The sequence below is a fragment of the Girardinichthys multiradiatus genome, chromosome 10, assembly GCF_021462225.1.
Source record: "Girardinichthys multiradiatus isolate DD_20200921_A chromosome 10, DD_fGirMul_XY1, whole genome shotgun sequence".
NCBI classification, from domain to species: domain Eukaryota; kingdom Metazoa; phylum Chordata; class Actinopteri; order Cyprinodontiformes; family Goodeidae; genus Girardinichthys; species Girardinichthys multiradiatus.
Genome location: NC_061803.1, coordinates 34,569,580 through 34,585,944, shown reverse-complemented (window position 1 = coordinate 34,585,944; position 16,365 = coordinate 34,569,580). Strand labels below are relative to the sequence as shown.

At 42.7% G+C, this 16,365-nt stretch overlaps 2 protein-coding genes across 2 annotated transcripts in view; one reads left to right on the top strand and one right to left on the bottom strand.

Annotated features, from left to right (window-relative positions):
* Nucleotides 1-6,936, bottom strand: part of atad1b (ATPase family AAA domain containing 1b) — a 36,143-nt gene extending 29,207 nt beyond the window's left edge. The window contains exon 1 of the mRNA XM_047377243.1: nt 6,804-6,936. Within this exon, the coding sequence (XP_047233199.1) occupies nt 6,804-6,812 (9 nt within the window). The 5' untranslated portion in view covers nt 6,813-6,936. The remainder of the gene's footprint in view (nt 1-6,803) is intronic.
* Nucleotides 6,937-7,302: 366 nt separating this feature from the next.
* Nucleotides 7,303-16,147, top strand: ptenb (phosphatase and tensin homolog B). The gene is made up of 9 exons (XM_047377242.1): nt 7,303-7,430; nt 8,956-9,040; nt 9,632-9,676; nt 10,294-10,337; nt 10,419-10,657; nt 10,936-11,077; nt 11,404-11,570; nt 12,256-12,501; nt 12,726-16,147. Exons 1-9 carry the CDS (start codon nt 7,349-7,351, stop codon nt 12,912-12,914), a joined length of 1,239 nt encoding a protein of 412 aa, XP_047233198.1. The 5' UTR covers nt 7,303-7,348; the 3' UTR covers nt 12,915-16,147.
* Nucleotides 16,148-16,365: the final 218 nt, after the last annotated feature.

Genomic DNA, 16,365 nt, shown 5'->3' with positions numbered 1-16,365 from the left:
GTGCTCTTTAGCAGACCTTCATTTCAAATTACTCTGACACCATGTAATGTTCTGTGTTGTCTTTTGTTAATGAACACATATCTTCAGACTGCTTTATTAACCACAATTTATTGCTATTATGACTTCACACAGGCCAATGCACACCTAACTTCGTTAATATCTACGTTTCCGGTTCCAACTACAGCAAGCCCAGAAGGGCAATAAATACAGAGAGCAAACAATACAAACAATTCAGCATTGTCATTTTTTGTGCTGTTCTCATGTAATGCTTAAAGATTTTAGTTTAAAATATACCTCTTTAATTTTTCCAGGTGTATAATGTTCGATGAGATGTTAAACTTTTGAAAATAAATCTTTAAATCAAAATTATATATCAATATCGACAAATATTATTGATAGAGTATTTTTTGTTCATATCGCTCAGCCCTAATTAGAAGGATAACCTGCAGTGTAGACGAGGCAGTATGAAACAAATAAACCTAAAATATACTGAAGTATATTTTGTCAGAGAAAATACCACAGTGAAGGTAGTTTTAAGATGGATATGGAATATTGGCCCTCCGCGAATTCATCGGCATCTTCCTCCCATTTGACCCGATGCAGGTAGTCTGATTTAGGGCAGGTGATCTCTGCCTGTCCCCTCCTTCCACACACGGTGGTTTGCTTAGGGACCGTCAATAAATTTCCAAGCCAAACACTCTTGAGAAACAAAAATTAATAGCTTTCAGGTTACCTGACACAAAACTACTGTTAAATCATTCTACTAGACTGGATAGGTGAGAGAGATTTCTTTTAATCTAATTTTCATTCAGTCGAAATTCATGATTTTTTTTATAATCGCTTTTGAACCACATATATTGAAGTCTCTGAATATGTCAGGTTATCATGGTAAACACACCTCTTCAACATTGCGTGGCGGTCGGGGACAGTGCCTCTGGACTAGCAGACCGGGGTGGTGGTCCCCTTCACAAGAAGGGGGACCAGAGGGTGTGTTCCAACTACGGGGGGAACACACACCTCAGCCTCCCTGGTAAGGCCTATGGCAGGGTGTTGGAGAGGAGAGTCTGGCTGATATTCGAACCTCGGCTTCAGGAAAAGCAGTGTGGTTTTCGTCCCAGCCGTGGAACAATGGACCAGCTCTATACCCTCTACAGGGTGCTGGAGGGTTCATGTGAGTTTGCCCAAGCAGTTTTGTGGACCTGGAGAAGGCATTCGACCATGTCCCCTGTGGTGCCCTGTGGGGGACGCTCTGCAGTATGGAATCAAGGGCCCTTTACTAGGGGCCATCCAGTCTCTGTACAAGTGGAGCAAGAGTTTGGTTCGCATTGCTAACACTAAGTTGGTTGTCTTCCCAGTGCATGATGGACTCCGGGAGGGCTTCCATTTGTCACCAGTCCTGTTCATACCTTTCATGGAAAGGGTTTCTAGGTGCACCGAAGGGCTGGAGGGGGTCTTGTCTGGGGACCAGTGGATTTCGTCTCTCCTTTTTCAGATGACGTGTTCCTGCTTGGCCCCTCTAGCCAAGACCTACAGCATGCACTGGGGCGGTTCACAGCCAAGTGTAAAGCAGCTGGGACAAGGATCAGCTCAACCAAGTCCGAGGCCATGGTTCTCAATCGGAAAAGGGTGCCTTGCCCTTTTCAGGTTGGAGGGGAGCTCAAGTGGAGGAGTTTAAGTATCTCATGGTCTTCTCACGAGTGAAGGAAGAATGGAATTGGAAATCAACAAACGTCTGTTGCAGTAGCCGCAACAGAGGTCTGTTGATCCGTCTGTTGCAGCCACTGCAGTAATGGGGATGCTGTGCCAGTCCGTTGTGGTGAAGAGAGAGCTGAGCCGAAAATGAATCTCTTGATTTACTGGTCTGCCTACGCTTCTACCCTTACCCATGGCCATGAACTTAACGAGATCCCGGATGAACCCAGTAGTCGTGAATTGCAAGAGTCAGTGAACTGCAGCATTCACTGCTCCTGGATGAGCATGTAGCGACAGTGGGCAGTCGCTTCCATTGACTATGCAACAATCCCTCTGCATGCTACGCATGTGCCAACAGTGGAAAGGAAAACTCCACTTTAATAGGAAGAAACCTCCAGCAGAACCAGGCTCAGTGTGAGCGGCCATCTGCCACGACCGACTGGGGGTTTGAAAGAACAGAGCAGAGACAGAAAAAGAACACAGAACCACTAATCCAGGAGTACTTTCTATGGGAAGGAAAAGTAAATGTTAATGGATGTAGCTCCTTTAGTCGTTTCATCTAGAAAGACAGAACAGATAAACTCTGAGCCAGTTTTCAAGGTTATAGTCTGAAAGAGAGCACATATAATTAGTTACAGTAAAAGCTCAGTTAGTAGCTATATCTAGGAGAGAGAAAAGGTTAAACACTGAAAGACAGGGCCAAGTATATCATCGGTAAAAGGTGAGCATTAAGTTGTTTCCAGCAAAAGCTTGGACGATGCCCCTCTCCAGAAAGGTGTCACAGGCAGACACAGAGCCAGGCCAGATGGAGCTTCTAGCAAAAGAAAAAACAAAGAAAGAACATAAAGTTAAAGGTTGAAATAACAGCAAATAACGCAAAATTGGAGAGCAGTATCACAATGTAGCAGAGTAAGGGATAGTGGTCATTATGTCCTCCAGCAGCCTAAGCCTATAGCAGCATAACTACAGAGATAGCTGAGGATAACCTAAGCCACTCTAACTATAAGCTTTATCAAAAAGGAAAGTTTTAAGCCTAGCCTTAAAAGTAGACAGGTGTCTGCCTCACGGACTAAAACTGGGAGCTGATTCCACAGGAGAGGAGCCTGATAACTAAAGGATCTGCCTCCCATTCTACTTCTAGAGACTCTAGGAACCACCAGTAAACCTGAAGTCTGAGAACAAAGTGCTCTGTTAGGAACATATGGAACAATCAGATCTCTGATGTATGATGGAACTAGATCAGTAAGGGCTTTATATGTGAGGAGGAGAATTAAAACAATTCTATTCTGGATTTAACAGGGAGCCAATGAAGGGAACTAAACTAGAAGAAATATGATCTCTCTTTTTAATTTTCATCAGAACTCTTGCTGTAGCATTTTGGATCAGCTGAAGGCTTTTAACTGCATTTTGTAGACTTCCTAATAGTAAAGAATTACAATAGTCCAGACTTGAAGTAACAAATGGATGGACTAGGTTTTCAGCGTAGAAACGTGTTTAATATGGGATTTAAATTACATGTCCTGTTCAAAAATAACATCAAGGTTTTTGACGGAGGTCAATTTAATGCCATCCACATTAATTGATTGACTAAGCAGTTTCTTTTTCAAAGATTCCGGTCCAAAGACAATAACTTCTTTCTTGTCTGAATTTAGAAGCAGAAAATTTAAGTCATCCAGTTTTTTTATGACTTCAAGACATGTCTATGGTCTATCTAACTGGTTGGATTCATCAGGATTTATGGATAAGTAAAGCTGAGTATCATCGGCATAACAGTGGAAATTTATCCTATGCTGCCTGATAATTTTACCTGTTGGAAGCATATATATAGTAAAGAGAAATGTCCCAAGCACTGACCCCTGTGGTACTCCACTATAAGATTTTTGTAACTCAAAAACAGTAAATCCATCCATCCATCCAAAATGGGGAAAATATGAGGAACCATTGCAGTCGACTGAAAAACAAGAAGGAAAAAAAAAATATCCAGTGAGCGGCAGTTCTGTGGGCGCAAAGGCCTTGTTGATGCCAGAGGTCAGAGGAGAATGGCCAGACTGGTTCAAGCTGATAGAAAGGCAACAGTAACTTAAATAACCACTCGTTACAACCAAGGCATGCAGAACAGCATCTCTGAACGAAAACTGAGGCTACAATTCACACAGGCTCACCAAAAAAAAAAAAATATATATATATATAAAAATAAAGGGAACACTTAAACAACACAATATAACTCCAAGTAAATCAAACTTCTGTGAAATCAAACTGTCCAAATGGGGCTTTGGAATTGCTGGCGGTTAAGCCTTATGACAGTAAAATAATGGAGTATTTGCTAAGCAATTAAAAAAATTATGATTGGAAGACAGTTGTAAATTTTCTGAACACTTAGATCACAGCCTGATTCCAGTGACTGTGGTTCTGCTCTCAGTTTGGACATAAAATCTGACTGACTATAAGCCTGATCAGACAAAAATGACTCTGAAGGATCTCCTGCTACAGATACTCATCTAACAGCCACATTTGCACACAGCAGACTAAGGCCGAGTTACAGAGAAGTTCTTTTAAATGTGTGCTGTCACATTTAAATCACTTTAAATCTAGATATGCCAGGGTTTTGAATCGTCTTGGGCTTAACTTTATTCAGTGTTTATTTTTTTACATTTGGAATCTGTTTTATATGATCCATTTATTTGGATCTAGCAACAAAAATGTGTTTCAAAAGAATAAAGTAGACTGTTCAGCGATGTACTCAGGAAGGTGCATTTTTGTTATCAGCAGAGAAAAATATGGCTATCTGCGATCTGGAAATGATCACAGATCAGTTTACGTGTTGATAATGGTTTTTCAAGCGTTGTTTTTATGAATCGAGTTTATACTGACGTGATTATGTTCTTATTAGAAAAACCCTCTCGGTGTGTTCAAATAATCACGTCCGACACCACGTAAGAACAACAATAAATGCGTCATTTTCTGTTGTAAAACACTAACAGAACGATTAACTAACGACAGTCGTTCACTAAAGTAAAACATCGCTAAAGTTGGTTAGAACTGAGGCGGAAACAACCGGGTCCGAGCGCTCCCGACGCAGGGGATCCAGAGATAATTACCTTGGCACAGCTGACACCTTGTCGAGAGCAGCACATGATGGCGGATAGAAAGAGACGCGCTTTGTGGACGTTATTCACAGCAAAAAAGTCATTCGCTGCTGTGGGAACACCATCAATTTACAGAAACATAAAAGCAGCTCACCCTCCAGAGAACTCCAAGCTGCAAAAAAAGTCAAGGAAGGAGGAGGAGGGGAAGTTCTTCAAACCAGACCCCCGACAGACAGAGGTCTCTGGTTAGGCTTTTTCAGCCAAACTTTCGATATATCTCCAGCATAAATAAATGTTTTCCACGGTGTAACTGGTGTTCAGAGAAACAGTTTTACCAGACTGTTATCAACTATTATTATATATTCCGCCAGTTGAAAAAAGTCTAACATTTTTGGGAAAACAAAAATATATACTTATATAAACCTGAAATATGTAGATATATATAATATAATAACCATTTTGTGTTAACTGTTTAAGGAAAAATGGTATTCTTATTTATGCTACATGCAGATTACAGTTACAGACTTAATTATCTTAATCACTTTACTGTTTCACCAAGATAATTCAAGTTACTAAATACTACTACTAAAAAACTTCGCTACTAAAACCATGTTTTTTTGCCCTAAGTCTTTGTCCTTTCTTTTATCTAAATAATAATAATAATAATAATAAACACACTAAAGGCAAAATCATAAAATTATTTAATGATCATATTTCAAGTAAAGTATTGGTGTCAGCAATACTAGCCCTGATTTACTTGGTATCGGATCTTGTCAAAATTCCCCACCTCTAGTGTCTAACAGTAGATTATCTTCTTCTACCTTTAATTCGAACAGGCTGATTTATTAACGCCCTCTGTTGATAGAGCTGCAACGCGGCGTTTCTGAATACACTAAATATAATCATTCAGATTAAAGCATCAGCAAAGACTCGGCAAATATTTTTTTTAATAATTTTCGCAGTTTCAACTAAATATGGATATCAGAACTCAGAATTCCGCTAAAAACTTGAATCCATTCATATTTGAAAATCTGTCATTAAACACGTTCATATCACTGATGCAATCCTGCTGTGGTTTCAAACAGTAAAACTTCCAGATAAAGAAACCTAAAACCATCAAACTACGGCCACAAGGAGCATTATGTAATGTCTGCGGGTTGCCAGGTCGGAAACAGTCCGCAGCTGAGTCACTTTACCGACAGCAGTTCTAAAAGAAGGAGGATGATAGCGACACAACTTGGCAACCATCCTGCTGACAGGACCCGTCAGGCCGCTGACATCTAGCATCATAAAGTCAGAGGAAAAAGGCGGCAATCGGAAATGCTTTTAAAAAATAAAAGCATGTGACATTACGTAACCTAATTTCATCTTCATGAACAACAATGCTCCAGCTCATCGGGTCGCATCATTTGGGAATGGGAGACTACGGTACCTGGAATGGTGTGGTCTGCACTTTTTCCAGTCCTGAATTCCATAGAAAATCTATGGGATAAACTGAGTCGTTGTCTAGAGGCTCGTAACTCTGTAGCCCGGAACCTCAATGAGCTGAGGGCCGCCCTTCAAGAAGAGTGCCTCAGCAGACAATAAATCCACTTGTGAACAGCATGAGATGTTGTCAATTCAATTCAATTCAAAAATACTTTATTTTTTATTTTAATCCAAAAGGAAATTAAATGTTGTAGCTCATTATGCAGGTTTCTTCAAAGAGCTGTTGTAGATCCAGATGGCTGTGGGCAGGAAGGATCTCCTTTAGCGGTTTGTCTTACAGCCATCCAAAGGCCAAATATCCCTAACTATTTGTGAGTGGTGTGTGTGTGTGTATATATATATATATATATATATATATATATATATATATATATATATATATATATATATATATATAATAACTCTAATATACCTCAGTACAGATAAAGAAGCAAAAATGAACTTTGATATCTACTGATTTATATCTTTTGCTAGAAATTGCGTTAAAAGTGTAAAATTCTAGCTGCGATTGATCTATTATTTTGAAAGCCACTGAACCTGCTTCATTCTGCCGCAGACTTGATGCTCGGTGGTCGCTGCTCGGGGAGCGTTTTCTCTCCGCGTCGCTGCTTTTAATCACGGTGTCTCCGCAGTGCTCGGAGGCCGGAAACGGTTCCACTGGGTCTGTCCGGAACTCAGCATCTACGTTGGGGAGCGGCTCGGTGGTTCTGTGTCCGGGCGGGGAATCCTGGAGAGCCGGGCTAACAGCGGGAGCAGCCCCCTGATCTGACCCAGAAAGCGTCGCTGACGGCCGGGCAGGGATGCCTATCCACCAACAGGACGGTTAGCATCCCGCTGCCACTGCGGAGCTCGGAAGGAGGCTCAGGCCGAGGACTGCTGTTTATCTGCTATGAGAATATTTTTCGTTTTTCCTCAGGATTTTTAGTGTTTTGTTTTCATTTCTGTGGAGCAAGAAGGGCTAGCGAGGAGCTAGCTGCTAGCAAGCTGTCCCTGTTAGCTTCATCTGTCCGAAGCAGACTGAGCGGAGGATCTGGGGCAGCACAGCCGGTCCCTGGTGCTTGGTTAACGGACCTTTGGGAACCATGGCTGCTAATCTAATCAAGGAATTCGTTAGTAGAAACAAGCGGCGGTACCAGGAGGACGGGTTCGACTTGGACCTCACTTGTATCCTTTGCCTGTTAGCGTGGGGCTACCCGCAGAATTGCGTTAAAAACAGCATTTACATTACAGCTGCAGACTCACAGACCCCTCACCCTTGGAATTCTGGGTTTATCTGCTACGACTGCAGGGTTAATGTGAGCAGTCAGATTGGTCCAAAACTGTCCAAAAAAAATAAAACGGTTCCGAGATGCAGTAGAGCCGCTGTGGGTCCCAGCTGGAAGGGAATTCTGCCCTGGGTTGTATTGAAATAAGAGTTTGAAGTTCCGGAGTTGGGAGTGTGTGTCATGGGCTGATTGACCACTGGTTCTGTTGGGTCAAGGTGACAGATTCATTGTCAGGCTGGAGGAGCACAGCTGCTGATTGAGTTAAATGGGTTTTCTCACTGAAGTTTCTGCAGGTGAAGCTTTATTAAAGCTGCTCCAGCCTGAAACATGATTATTTCTTGGATGATATTATTTTATTAAAGGTCTGAACCCACCTGTAGTTACAGTTTATTTGGTTTTATTGGAGGTAAAAAGGCCATGCAAAGAACCAAGCAGGTTCTGTTTCAGATCCTGACCTGCTTACATCAGCTCTAGGTGGAGCTGGAGGTGAGTGGACCTTGAGACAGATTTAACAAGGTTCCACAGTCTGGTCCTGATTCCTGCAGTGGGAAAAGGCTGCGAGGACTCAGGAGAGGCAGTGGGAGGAATGTGTAATGAGTCAGCGGTGATGTGGCTCTGCTGCTTCAGAACATCATCCACGGACAGTGTTGCACTCTGATGGTGTAGGTTCTGGTTTAGATTGGTCACACTGATGATGATCTCCTGTAATGCTGGGGTATTTCTAAGCAAAATGCATCTTTATGTGTGTATTGTTTGTGAATCTGACCCAGCCAGGTACTGAAGTTCTGTCTGTCTGCAGATTTAGAACCTCACTCTGATGTTTCAGTTTGATACTGGAACTGTACACAATCCAGTCTGACTGAGCTGTGTTAGAAAGGTAGTTCATGAAGGTGGTGTTAATGAGCAGCAGAACTGTGGAAGGACATAGATGGATGGATTTAGAAGTTGGATCAAGCAATCCAGAACTTTTCCTTTGTTAGGACTTAAGTAAAAAAGGAACCTTACTCCACAGATGCTCAGCTATTATGAGTTTAATGATGGAAAAGACCAGCAAAACAATAATTATTCCAGACAGAACCAGAAGAAATGGATCAACTGGTATTCCGGGTTCTTCAGGGTAAAGATGCTGGATGCTGCCGACTGCTAACGGAAGAGTCCGAAGGTTGCTTTTAAAAACACCATCGCTCCCTGCTGCTCTGAGGAAGGCTCCACACCCTCTAGGTTGGTTCTTGTTTTTGTTGAGGTTCCATGTGAGAAGAACCGTGAGTTTCAGATTGTTAATATAATAAAAATGTGGGACTAACATTAAGACCGAGTTGAGTCATTAACAGAACCTTAGATGAGTTTTAAACCTTTCAGGCAGTCAATGCAGGAACATTTCTCTGAGCTGGAACACAGGTTCCTTTCCTGAACTTACTGATCAGATATCTATCCCAACATCATCGCCATGGGTTTCCCAGCTGAGCGGCTGGAGGGCGTCTACAGGAACAACATTGATGACGTTGTTCGGTGAGTAACTGACAGAACCGGAACACAGCTTCTAGACACACAGCAGCTCAGGGAGGAACCAGACTGAGATGTTCTGGATTTGCTTTGAAGTATTCCAGGTTTTCCAGAGTAAACTCTGAACTGAGAGGGTTAAACTCAGCCACAAGTTAGTTTGATCATGTGATGATCACAGAACCACCTCTAACCATCATGTCTCTGCAGTGAGTCTTTGGTTACATGTGTTCTGGGTGCAGAGCAGGGACCTTTGCTCCAGAGGACAGTACAGGAGTCTTCCTCTTTATGTTCGCTTGGCTAGATAATTACCAACCTTTTGGAGCACCCAGATTGGGTCTGATAAACAGTTCCAGATCAGGTCAGTTCAGGGTAAGCTAAAAAAATCTGGGACCCAAACCTCTGGTTCAGTAGGCTGCGTATGGTACAGACGACTCACTGCAGAGACTAATGGGAGAGCATCCATCTTCACAGTGACTGAACATACCCACTGCAACAGATCAGGTTCAGTTTGAGAGAGGAACGCTGCAGGAACCTCTCTGAGGAACCTCGAACTGATCTCTGATACCTGACTCGCTTGTTTGTCTTTATTTGTTTCAGGTTCTTGGACTCCAAACACAAGAATCGTTACAAGATTTATAACCTGTAAGTACCATTGGCTCTGCTCTTTTTGTCAGTCTGGATCAGATTTTGCACCCTTTGGATTAATAGTGATTTCACATCAGACCTTTGGAACACTTTGTACCATGCCAGAGTTCTTTGACAGTTTGGACTTTGGTCAGATGAGACTCAGATTGACGTTTTTACCCCAAATGAATGTGTGGAAGAATAGCTCATACCCATTGTTAAGTCCGGTGAGGGAACAGGCATGATGTGGGTGAGTTTCTCTTCCAGAGGTTCTGGGAACCCTGATTAAATTGCATGGCATCATGAACTCTGAAATACGTGTGAATATGGGTCATCACTGGTTCTTTGAGTGGTAAAATAATCCACACTTATGGCCACATCAACACAGAAGATAACACTAAATTACTCTTCTCCCATGGTCATCTGAGTCTCCAGACCTAAATCATGTAGAAGGCTGAGATCAGAAAGGAAAGAGTCATTTTTCTGGATGATCCCTCTTTGGGTAATTATGGAGGAGATGATTAAGAGCTGACTGGTGGAAAAAGCAGTTTGGACAAATAGGACCGGGTCGATCATTGTAGTGGTTTTGTTTTAAAATCAGATTCCGATTTTAAAATCCGTCCCTTTTTCCTCAGGTGTGCAGAGCGACACTATGACACTTCAAAGTTCAGCTGTCGAGGTGAGAAACTCTCATATCCTCTGACCTGCAGGAAGAGCCATTTCTGGATTTGTCCTCCCTAACAATTCCCTTCTGTTTTAGTGGCTCAGTTTCCGTTTGAAGACCACAACCCGCCCCAGCTGGAGCTGATCAAGCCGTTCTGTGAAGACCTGGATCAGTGGCTAAGCGAGGACGAGCAGCATGTGGCCGCCATCCACTGCAAGGCAGGAAAAGGCCGCACTGGAGTCATGATCTGTGCCTACTTGCTGCACCGAGGGAAGTTCCAGGAGGCTCAGGAGGCCCTGGACTTTTACGGGGAGGTCCGGACCATGGACAAGAAAGTGAGTGGGTCAGGAACATCAAAGACTGGGTAGAGATGAAAACACAGAGTGTTTGTTAGATGTTAGGGGCAGGAATGTCATTCTGGTCATCCAGTTTACCTCAGCAGCCTGGATCCTTATCCTGATCCCATGTCCCTATTATGACCCAGGAATCAGGTTGGAGCTGTTAGACTTTGTTCGCTTGGAAGTTTAATGATGATGAGGAGGAAACGATGAGCAGCAGGATCTTTATGTTCTGGCTGGCGGTCCTGACCCTGTTGTTCTGTGTGTGTGTTTAGGGTGTGACCATTCCCAGCCAGCGCCGCTACGTCATCTACTACAACTTCCTGCTCAGGAACCGTCTGCACTACAAACCCGTGGCTCTGCTCTTCCACAAGATGCTGTTCGAGACCGTCCCCATGTTCACTGCCGGGACTTGCAGTAAGTCCTAAAAACTAGATCCAACTCAGTCCACAGTCCAAAATCCAGTTCAGGGTGCAGTCCCAGTCTCAACTGCAATGCCAGACTTTTTCAATAAATGCCACCAGATTCAGTTACAAACTGAATCCAGGTTCCAGATCTGTTTCAGATCTAGGTTACTCCTGTGCTTAGATTCAGCCTCAGTTCCAGTGCCAGACCCAGACCAGGACAAAACCCAGACATGCTTCCAGTTCAGTGTCGAACCCTGTTCGAGTCCCAAACCCAGGATCAGATCCATATGTGATCCAGGGGCAGATAGTTACCCTCAGATATTCTTGTGTCCTCAGACCCTCAGTTTGTGGTCTACCAGCTGAAAGTGAAGATCCATACCTCCAACCCCGGCCACACCCGCAGGGAGGACAAGCTGATGGTGTTTGAGTTCCCGCAACCACTTCCTGTCTGTGGGGACATCAAGGTGGAGTTCTTCCACAAGCAGAACAAGATGATGAAGAAGGTGAGCAGAAGGTCATGGTGAAGATGAGGAAGATAGGTGGTTTTATTTATTCTTAGTCATGACAATTAATAATTCTTTCATTTTTTATTTATTTATAATTTTTAATTAACTGTTTTTAAACACATTTTAAAAATAAGATTTTAAACTGTATTAAGTTTAGAGTTTTTTCCAGATTGAGGGTGTTTTATTTGTTTATTTTTATATATAATATTCTATATTTGAATAAATAATCAGTTATTTTAAGGTTTTACAGAAAATATTTTATTGATTTTAATTCATTAAAGTAGAATAAATGTTTTTCCGAATCCAGTGAGTAATACTGGTTTCGGGAATAATAATCGTTTTAAACTCTTCATTTTGTTCCGTAATGAAGAGTTTTTAGGGTTAGAAAAGATTCTGGATTGGAAGAGATTTAGAGCCTCCTGATTGAAACTTGTTTCCAATCAGGAGGCTCCGGATCTTATTACCTTCTGCAGGATGTTCAGTCACTCCTTTAAATCTGGGTTCTGTTCAGCTCTCACAGTCCTGCTTAATTTTCTCAGGGTGTTACGTTCTGAGGTTCCTCATGGATTTCTGGGTGCTCCTGTTGATGAAGCTGAGGCTGGATCTTCACCTCTGTGAACATCTGAACTCACAACACAAACAATCTCAGCTCCCTGATAATCATCTTCCTCTGTCCTTTCAGGAAAAGATGTTCCATTTCTGGATCAACACGTTCTTCATCCCAGGACCAGAGGAGACATCGGATAGACTGGAGAATGGTAGCTCCAGAACACTTCGGGAGCTCTCCGACAGAACGTTTCAGAACCCAGGAATGATGATGGGAAGTGAGACCAATGACAGAGACTTCCTGGTTCTGACGCTTAACAAGAACGAGTTGGATAAAGCCAACAAGGATAAAGCCAACAAGAACTTCTCCCCAAACTTTAAGGTAGAGCCGGATCCATCCCAATCCTCTAAATCCTGTTTATTCAGACTAAAACAACATCCACTTTCCACATGTTCTCTGGATCAGTGGTAGATAATCCCACTCTGGGTTTTTAGGACTTCTTTATGGAAAACTAAAATTAAAATAAAGAATAAATCTTGTGGCTCTTTGGGCTTTGGGAATATCTGGCATTCACTGTGAACATCCCTGTTATTTCTGTTCCTCAGGTCAAACTGTTTTTCACCAAGACGGTGGAGGAAGGAGCCAACTGTGACACATGCAGCACGTCAGCCTCGGTGACACCGGACGCCAGCGACAACGAGCCGGATCACTATCGCTACTCGGACACTACAGACTCGGACCCTGAAAACGAGTTGTTCGAAGACGACCTCCATAGTCAGATCACAAAAGTCTGACACTCGCACACACACATATATATCCAGTGTATACGTGTACATAAACACACCAGGTCAGGACCACCGGATGGAGACTGTCTGATCGAATTCTGGATCAAAGCGGACCTGCTGACTCTGGATTTAAGAAGCACGGATCAGATTATAAACTTCCTTCATCTACTCAGTGCACAACTGGACAATCATGATGCTGCGAGCAGCAGATAGGGGGCGCTGTGAGCAGCAGACAGGGGGCTGTGCTACAGGAGTGGGCGGGGCTTGTGTGTAAAACAAACCGAGTAAAACTTTAATCTCAAAAATTCAACGATAGATTTTTTTTCACCGAGATAATCCAAACCTTTCATAACCTCTTAGATTTGGACCTGATTCAGGTCAAGGAATGAATTACATCAGGGCTTGGTTTTGATCAGGACTAGATTCACAAGGCAACCTAGATGCAGATCAGAACCTGACAGTGAGATTTAAGACCAGAACATCCAGCTGAGTTTGATCCCAGCTTATCGGCGGGACGCTTGAGAGGGTTCTGATGAAGGATCTAGTCTTGTTCATACCATGAGATTTTAGTTTCCAGACGAGAAGATCAGATTTGTTTCCAGCTTCTGACTCGTTTTTAACCATCGTTTTGGAATTTCTCACAATCAGCTCCGGATTCTGGTCTTATAAAATCGTTTTGACTGAATGTTCGTGATTTCCAGCCGAGATGAATCCAAACCTTTATGTTGACATGTAGCTTGTGTTTGGATTCCTCAGTTTGGAAGTGTTGGATCTGTAGTGGGAATAACCTTCGGGATTCCTTGTCTTTGTGATGGTGTATTGCTCATAGAGACGTTTCGACCTGTTTAACGCCAATGAAGTTAAACCTTTTTGCCATTTTGTCAATGAGCTGTTGGAATCTATCAAATCCCAGTTACAGAAATTGTGTTCGGTTTTCCTCCAGCTTCGATCAATCATTAAGCTAAACGGCAAACAAGCTCCTCCCAATGTAACCATTGCTATTCTGGACACTTCCACTTTGTAAATATTCTAGAGCACGCTCAGTCCATCCAGAAACACTATTCTGGTTGTTCGGCAGCTTTTTGTTAGTTTCATGAATTTATTGTAATCATATAAGCTACAGAACTTTCTGGAAATGGAATCCAGGATTGGGAAGGAACCTGAGGTCTTTTGTCTGAAGCTGGGTTTTTGTAACTGTAGCTAAACTGTTTTTCCTTGAGGTTTCTGGTTCTGCTCCAGCTCAAAGCAGGTTCAAAGATAAAACGTCCAGATGGGTCACTTGTGAAGAACCACAAAAAGCTGGTTCTGAGTTTGAACACAGGTTCAGACTGGAATCAGTCTGAAAGCAAAGACGGCTATGAGCCTTTCTGACATTTCAGATGAAGATTCCTGATCCGTCCAAATGATTCTGTCCATTTAGTTCTCCTTCTTGTAAGTAGCTGTGAAATCTGTGAACTGCACCTTTAGCTCTGTAGACGATCCTGTTATCTTTACATCAGGTTTCCTCTGAAGCTGATGAGAGATGCTCCAACCAGGATGTAGATCTGGATTTGGGTCAGTTTTTGCCCAGTTTCCTATTTTTTTTCCTTTATGTTGTATTTGCTCTAACTGGGTTTAGAGTGCACATCCTTTGGCTTGGATCGGACGGGACATGACTTGGTTGAAGCCTATCTAAAGATGAAGGATTCTTGGCCTTTGGTTCAGATCTCAGTGGAAGTTCTTAAGTTATGTTTGATTCTTGTTCCCACATTTGGTTCTGAAACTTTTCTCTGTCTGGATCTGGATAAATCTAGATATAGAAGCCTGGTTGATGGAAACGTTCTCCCTGTCTGGTGTCGATAAAGATCCAATGTGTTGAATAAGCGATGTCACTCAGGATCAGGTTTGTAAGAGATGTTGAAGGAATAAGCTTAAGGATTCCATGTTGACACTTAGAGCCTTTTTCCCTCCAGAACCAAACCCTAACAGGGGACTTGGACTTTGAATTTCCTGGTGCTCACGGTTAAAACAGGATTAACTACAGCAACCCTGACCAGCTGTTCCTCCAATGATCATTTTCTCTGAGCTCTAAGAACCGGGTCTCAGGTAGAAGCTCAGGTGGATCAAGCTATGACCTCACCTTGTTAAAGACTGGATTTTCAGGAGTATTTCAGATGAACCTGTCCTCACTGTTGAGGAGAAGCTGGAACTTTCTGACTTTGAGCAGAATTGGAATCAACATATTTTCTAGCTGGAAGCTGGATTATCTGTCAGAACCTCCTGTGTGATCAGCTCCAGGATTACACCAGTGCTTGTTCTGGATCTTTGGTACACCTTGTTGGGTTTCAGGTGCTAAACTGACTCAGTCAGCCCTCCTTCTAGGTCAGTTCTGCTGTTGATCTGAACAGACGTTCATGTACCATGCTGTCACACCTGACCTTCTAGTCTACTGCAGTTTAAATTACAGTTGAAGGTAAACTTTAAGGACATCCATCCAGAGCCTGTTCGTCCTCAGCTGAAGCAGAAACCAGCTTATTCAGGAGATCCACATGTCAGAGGTGGGTTGATTCCTGCTCAGAAAAGTGGGTTCTGGGCTTGTTCTGGGTAGGTTGCAGGGGTCAGAGGTGTTGTAGGTCCCGTCCTTGTCTGTTTCTAAACCAGCTACTGAGGCTTAATTCACTTTATCAGTCTGGAGTCAGAATCATGACTGCTGTTCTCAGACCTGATAGAACCTGGTTCTGACCCAGACAAGAGCGGTGTGATTTCAGTTCTGACCATTCAGGTTCCATTTCAATCTCCATTCCTGTCAACAAGAAGCTCATTCGGATGTTTGTCTTTGTAACTTTGGGTTTAGGTGGTTGTCCGTTCTCTGCTCAGTGATTTTGTTCTGCTGATGAAGAACAAAAGGTCTTCGTATGTTAGTGTTTGAACCAATCAGAACCTTCACATTTCACCATGTCAGTGTTCAGCTTCATTGGTCAGCAGATCTTTTAATTTCCAAATATTAAAAACCTTCAATCACAACTGCCTGATTGTTCCTGTAGAACCGTTGTTGGAGACGGATCGGTGGGTTCTGCCTTGTGGAACCGCCTGCTTAGACAAACATGTTTGTTCTGTTCTTAACTCAGAAATCAAACAGCAGAGTTGGTGTGACTCTAGGAGCCGTGTTACCATGCAGACACATTAATCTGAACCCTTATAGTCTGCCTCTACTCATTTTATAATGAAAAAACACTGTAAAGTGAATAAACTATTTATAAACATCCAGGAGTCTTTTCTTTTGTTTGAAGAATTCCCATCAGCCCTCAGGCTAAAACTCCATGACGACAAGTGTGAGAGCAGATGGTAGAACCTTCTCCTCTGGAACATCTCTAAAGGCTGAACAGCAGGATGTGGTTCTGCTGTCTGAGAACAGGATGGAACCATGCTGAATGTGGTTCTGTCTGAGAACAGGATGGAACCATGCTGAATGTGGTTCTGT

Bases quoted from the DNA above. Each gene is read 5' to 3' on its own strand.
- ptenb (XM_047377242.1), top strand. From the start codon at position 7,349: ATGGCTGCTAATCTAATCAAGGAATTCGTTAGTAGAAACAAGCGGCGG. The intron at 7,431-8,955 runs GTATCCTTTGCC...CTTACTGATCAG, and splicing joins GTTCGACTTGGACCTCACTT to ATATCTATCCCAACATCATC. The intron at 10,338-10,418 runs GTGAGAAACTCT...CTTCTGTTTTAG, and splicing joins TTCAAAGTTCAGCTGTCGAG to TGGCTCAGTTTCCGTTTGAA.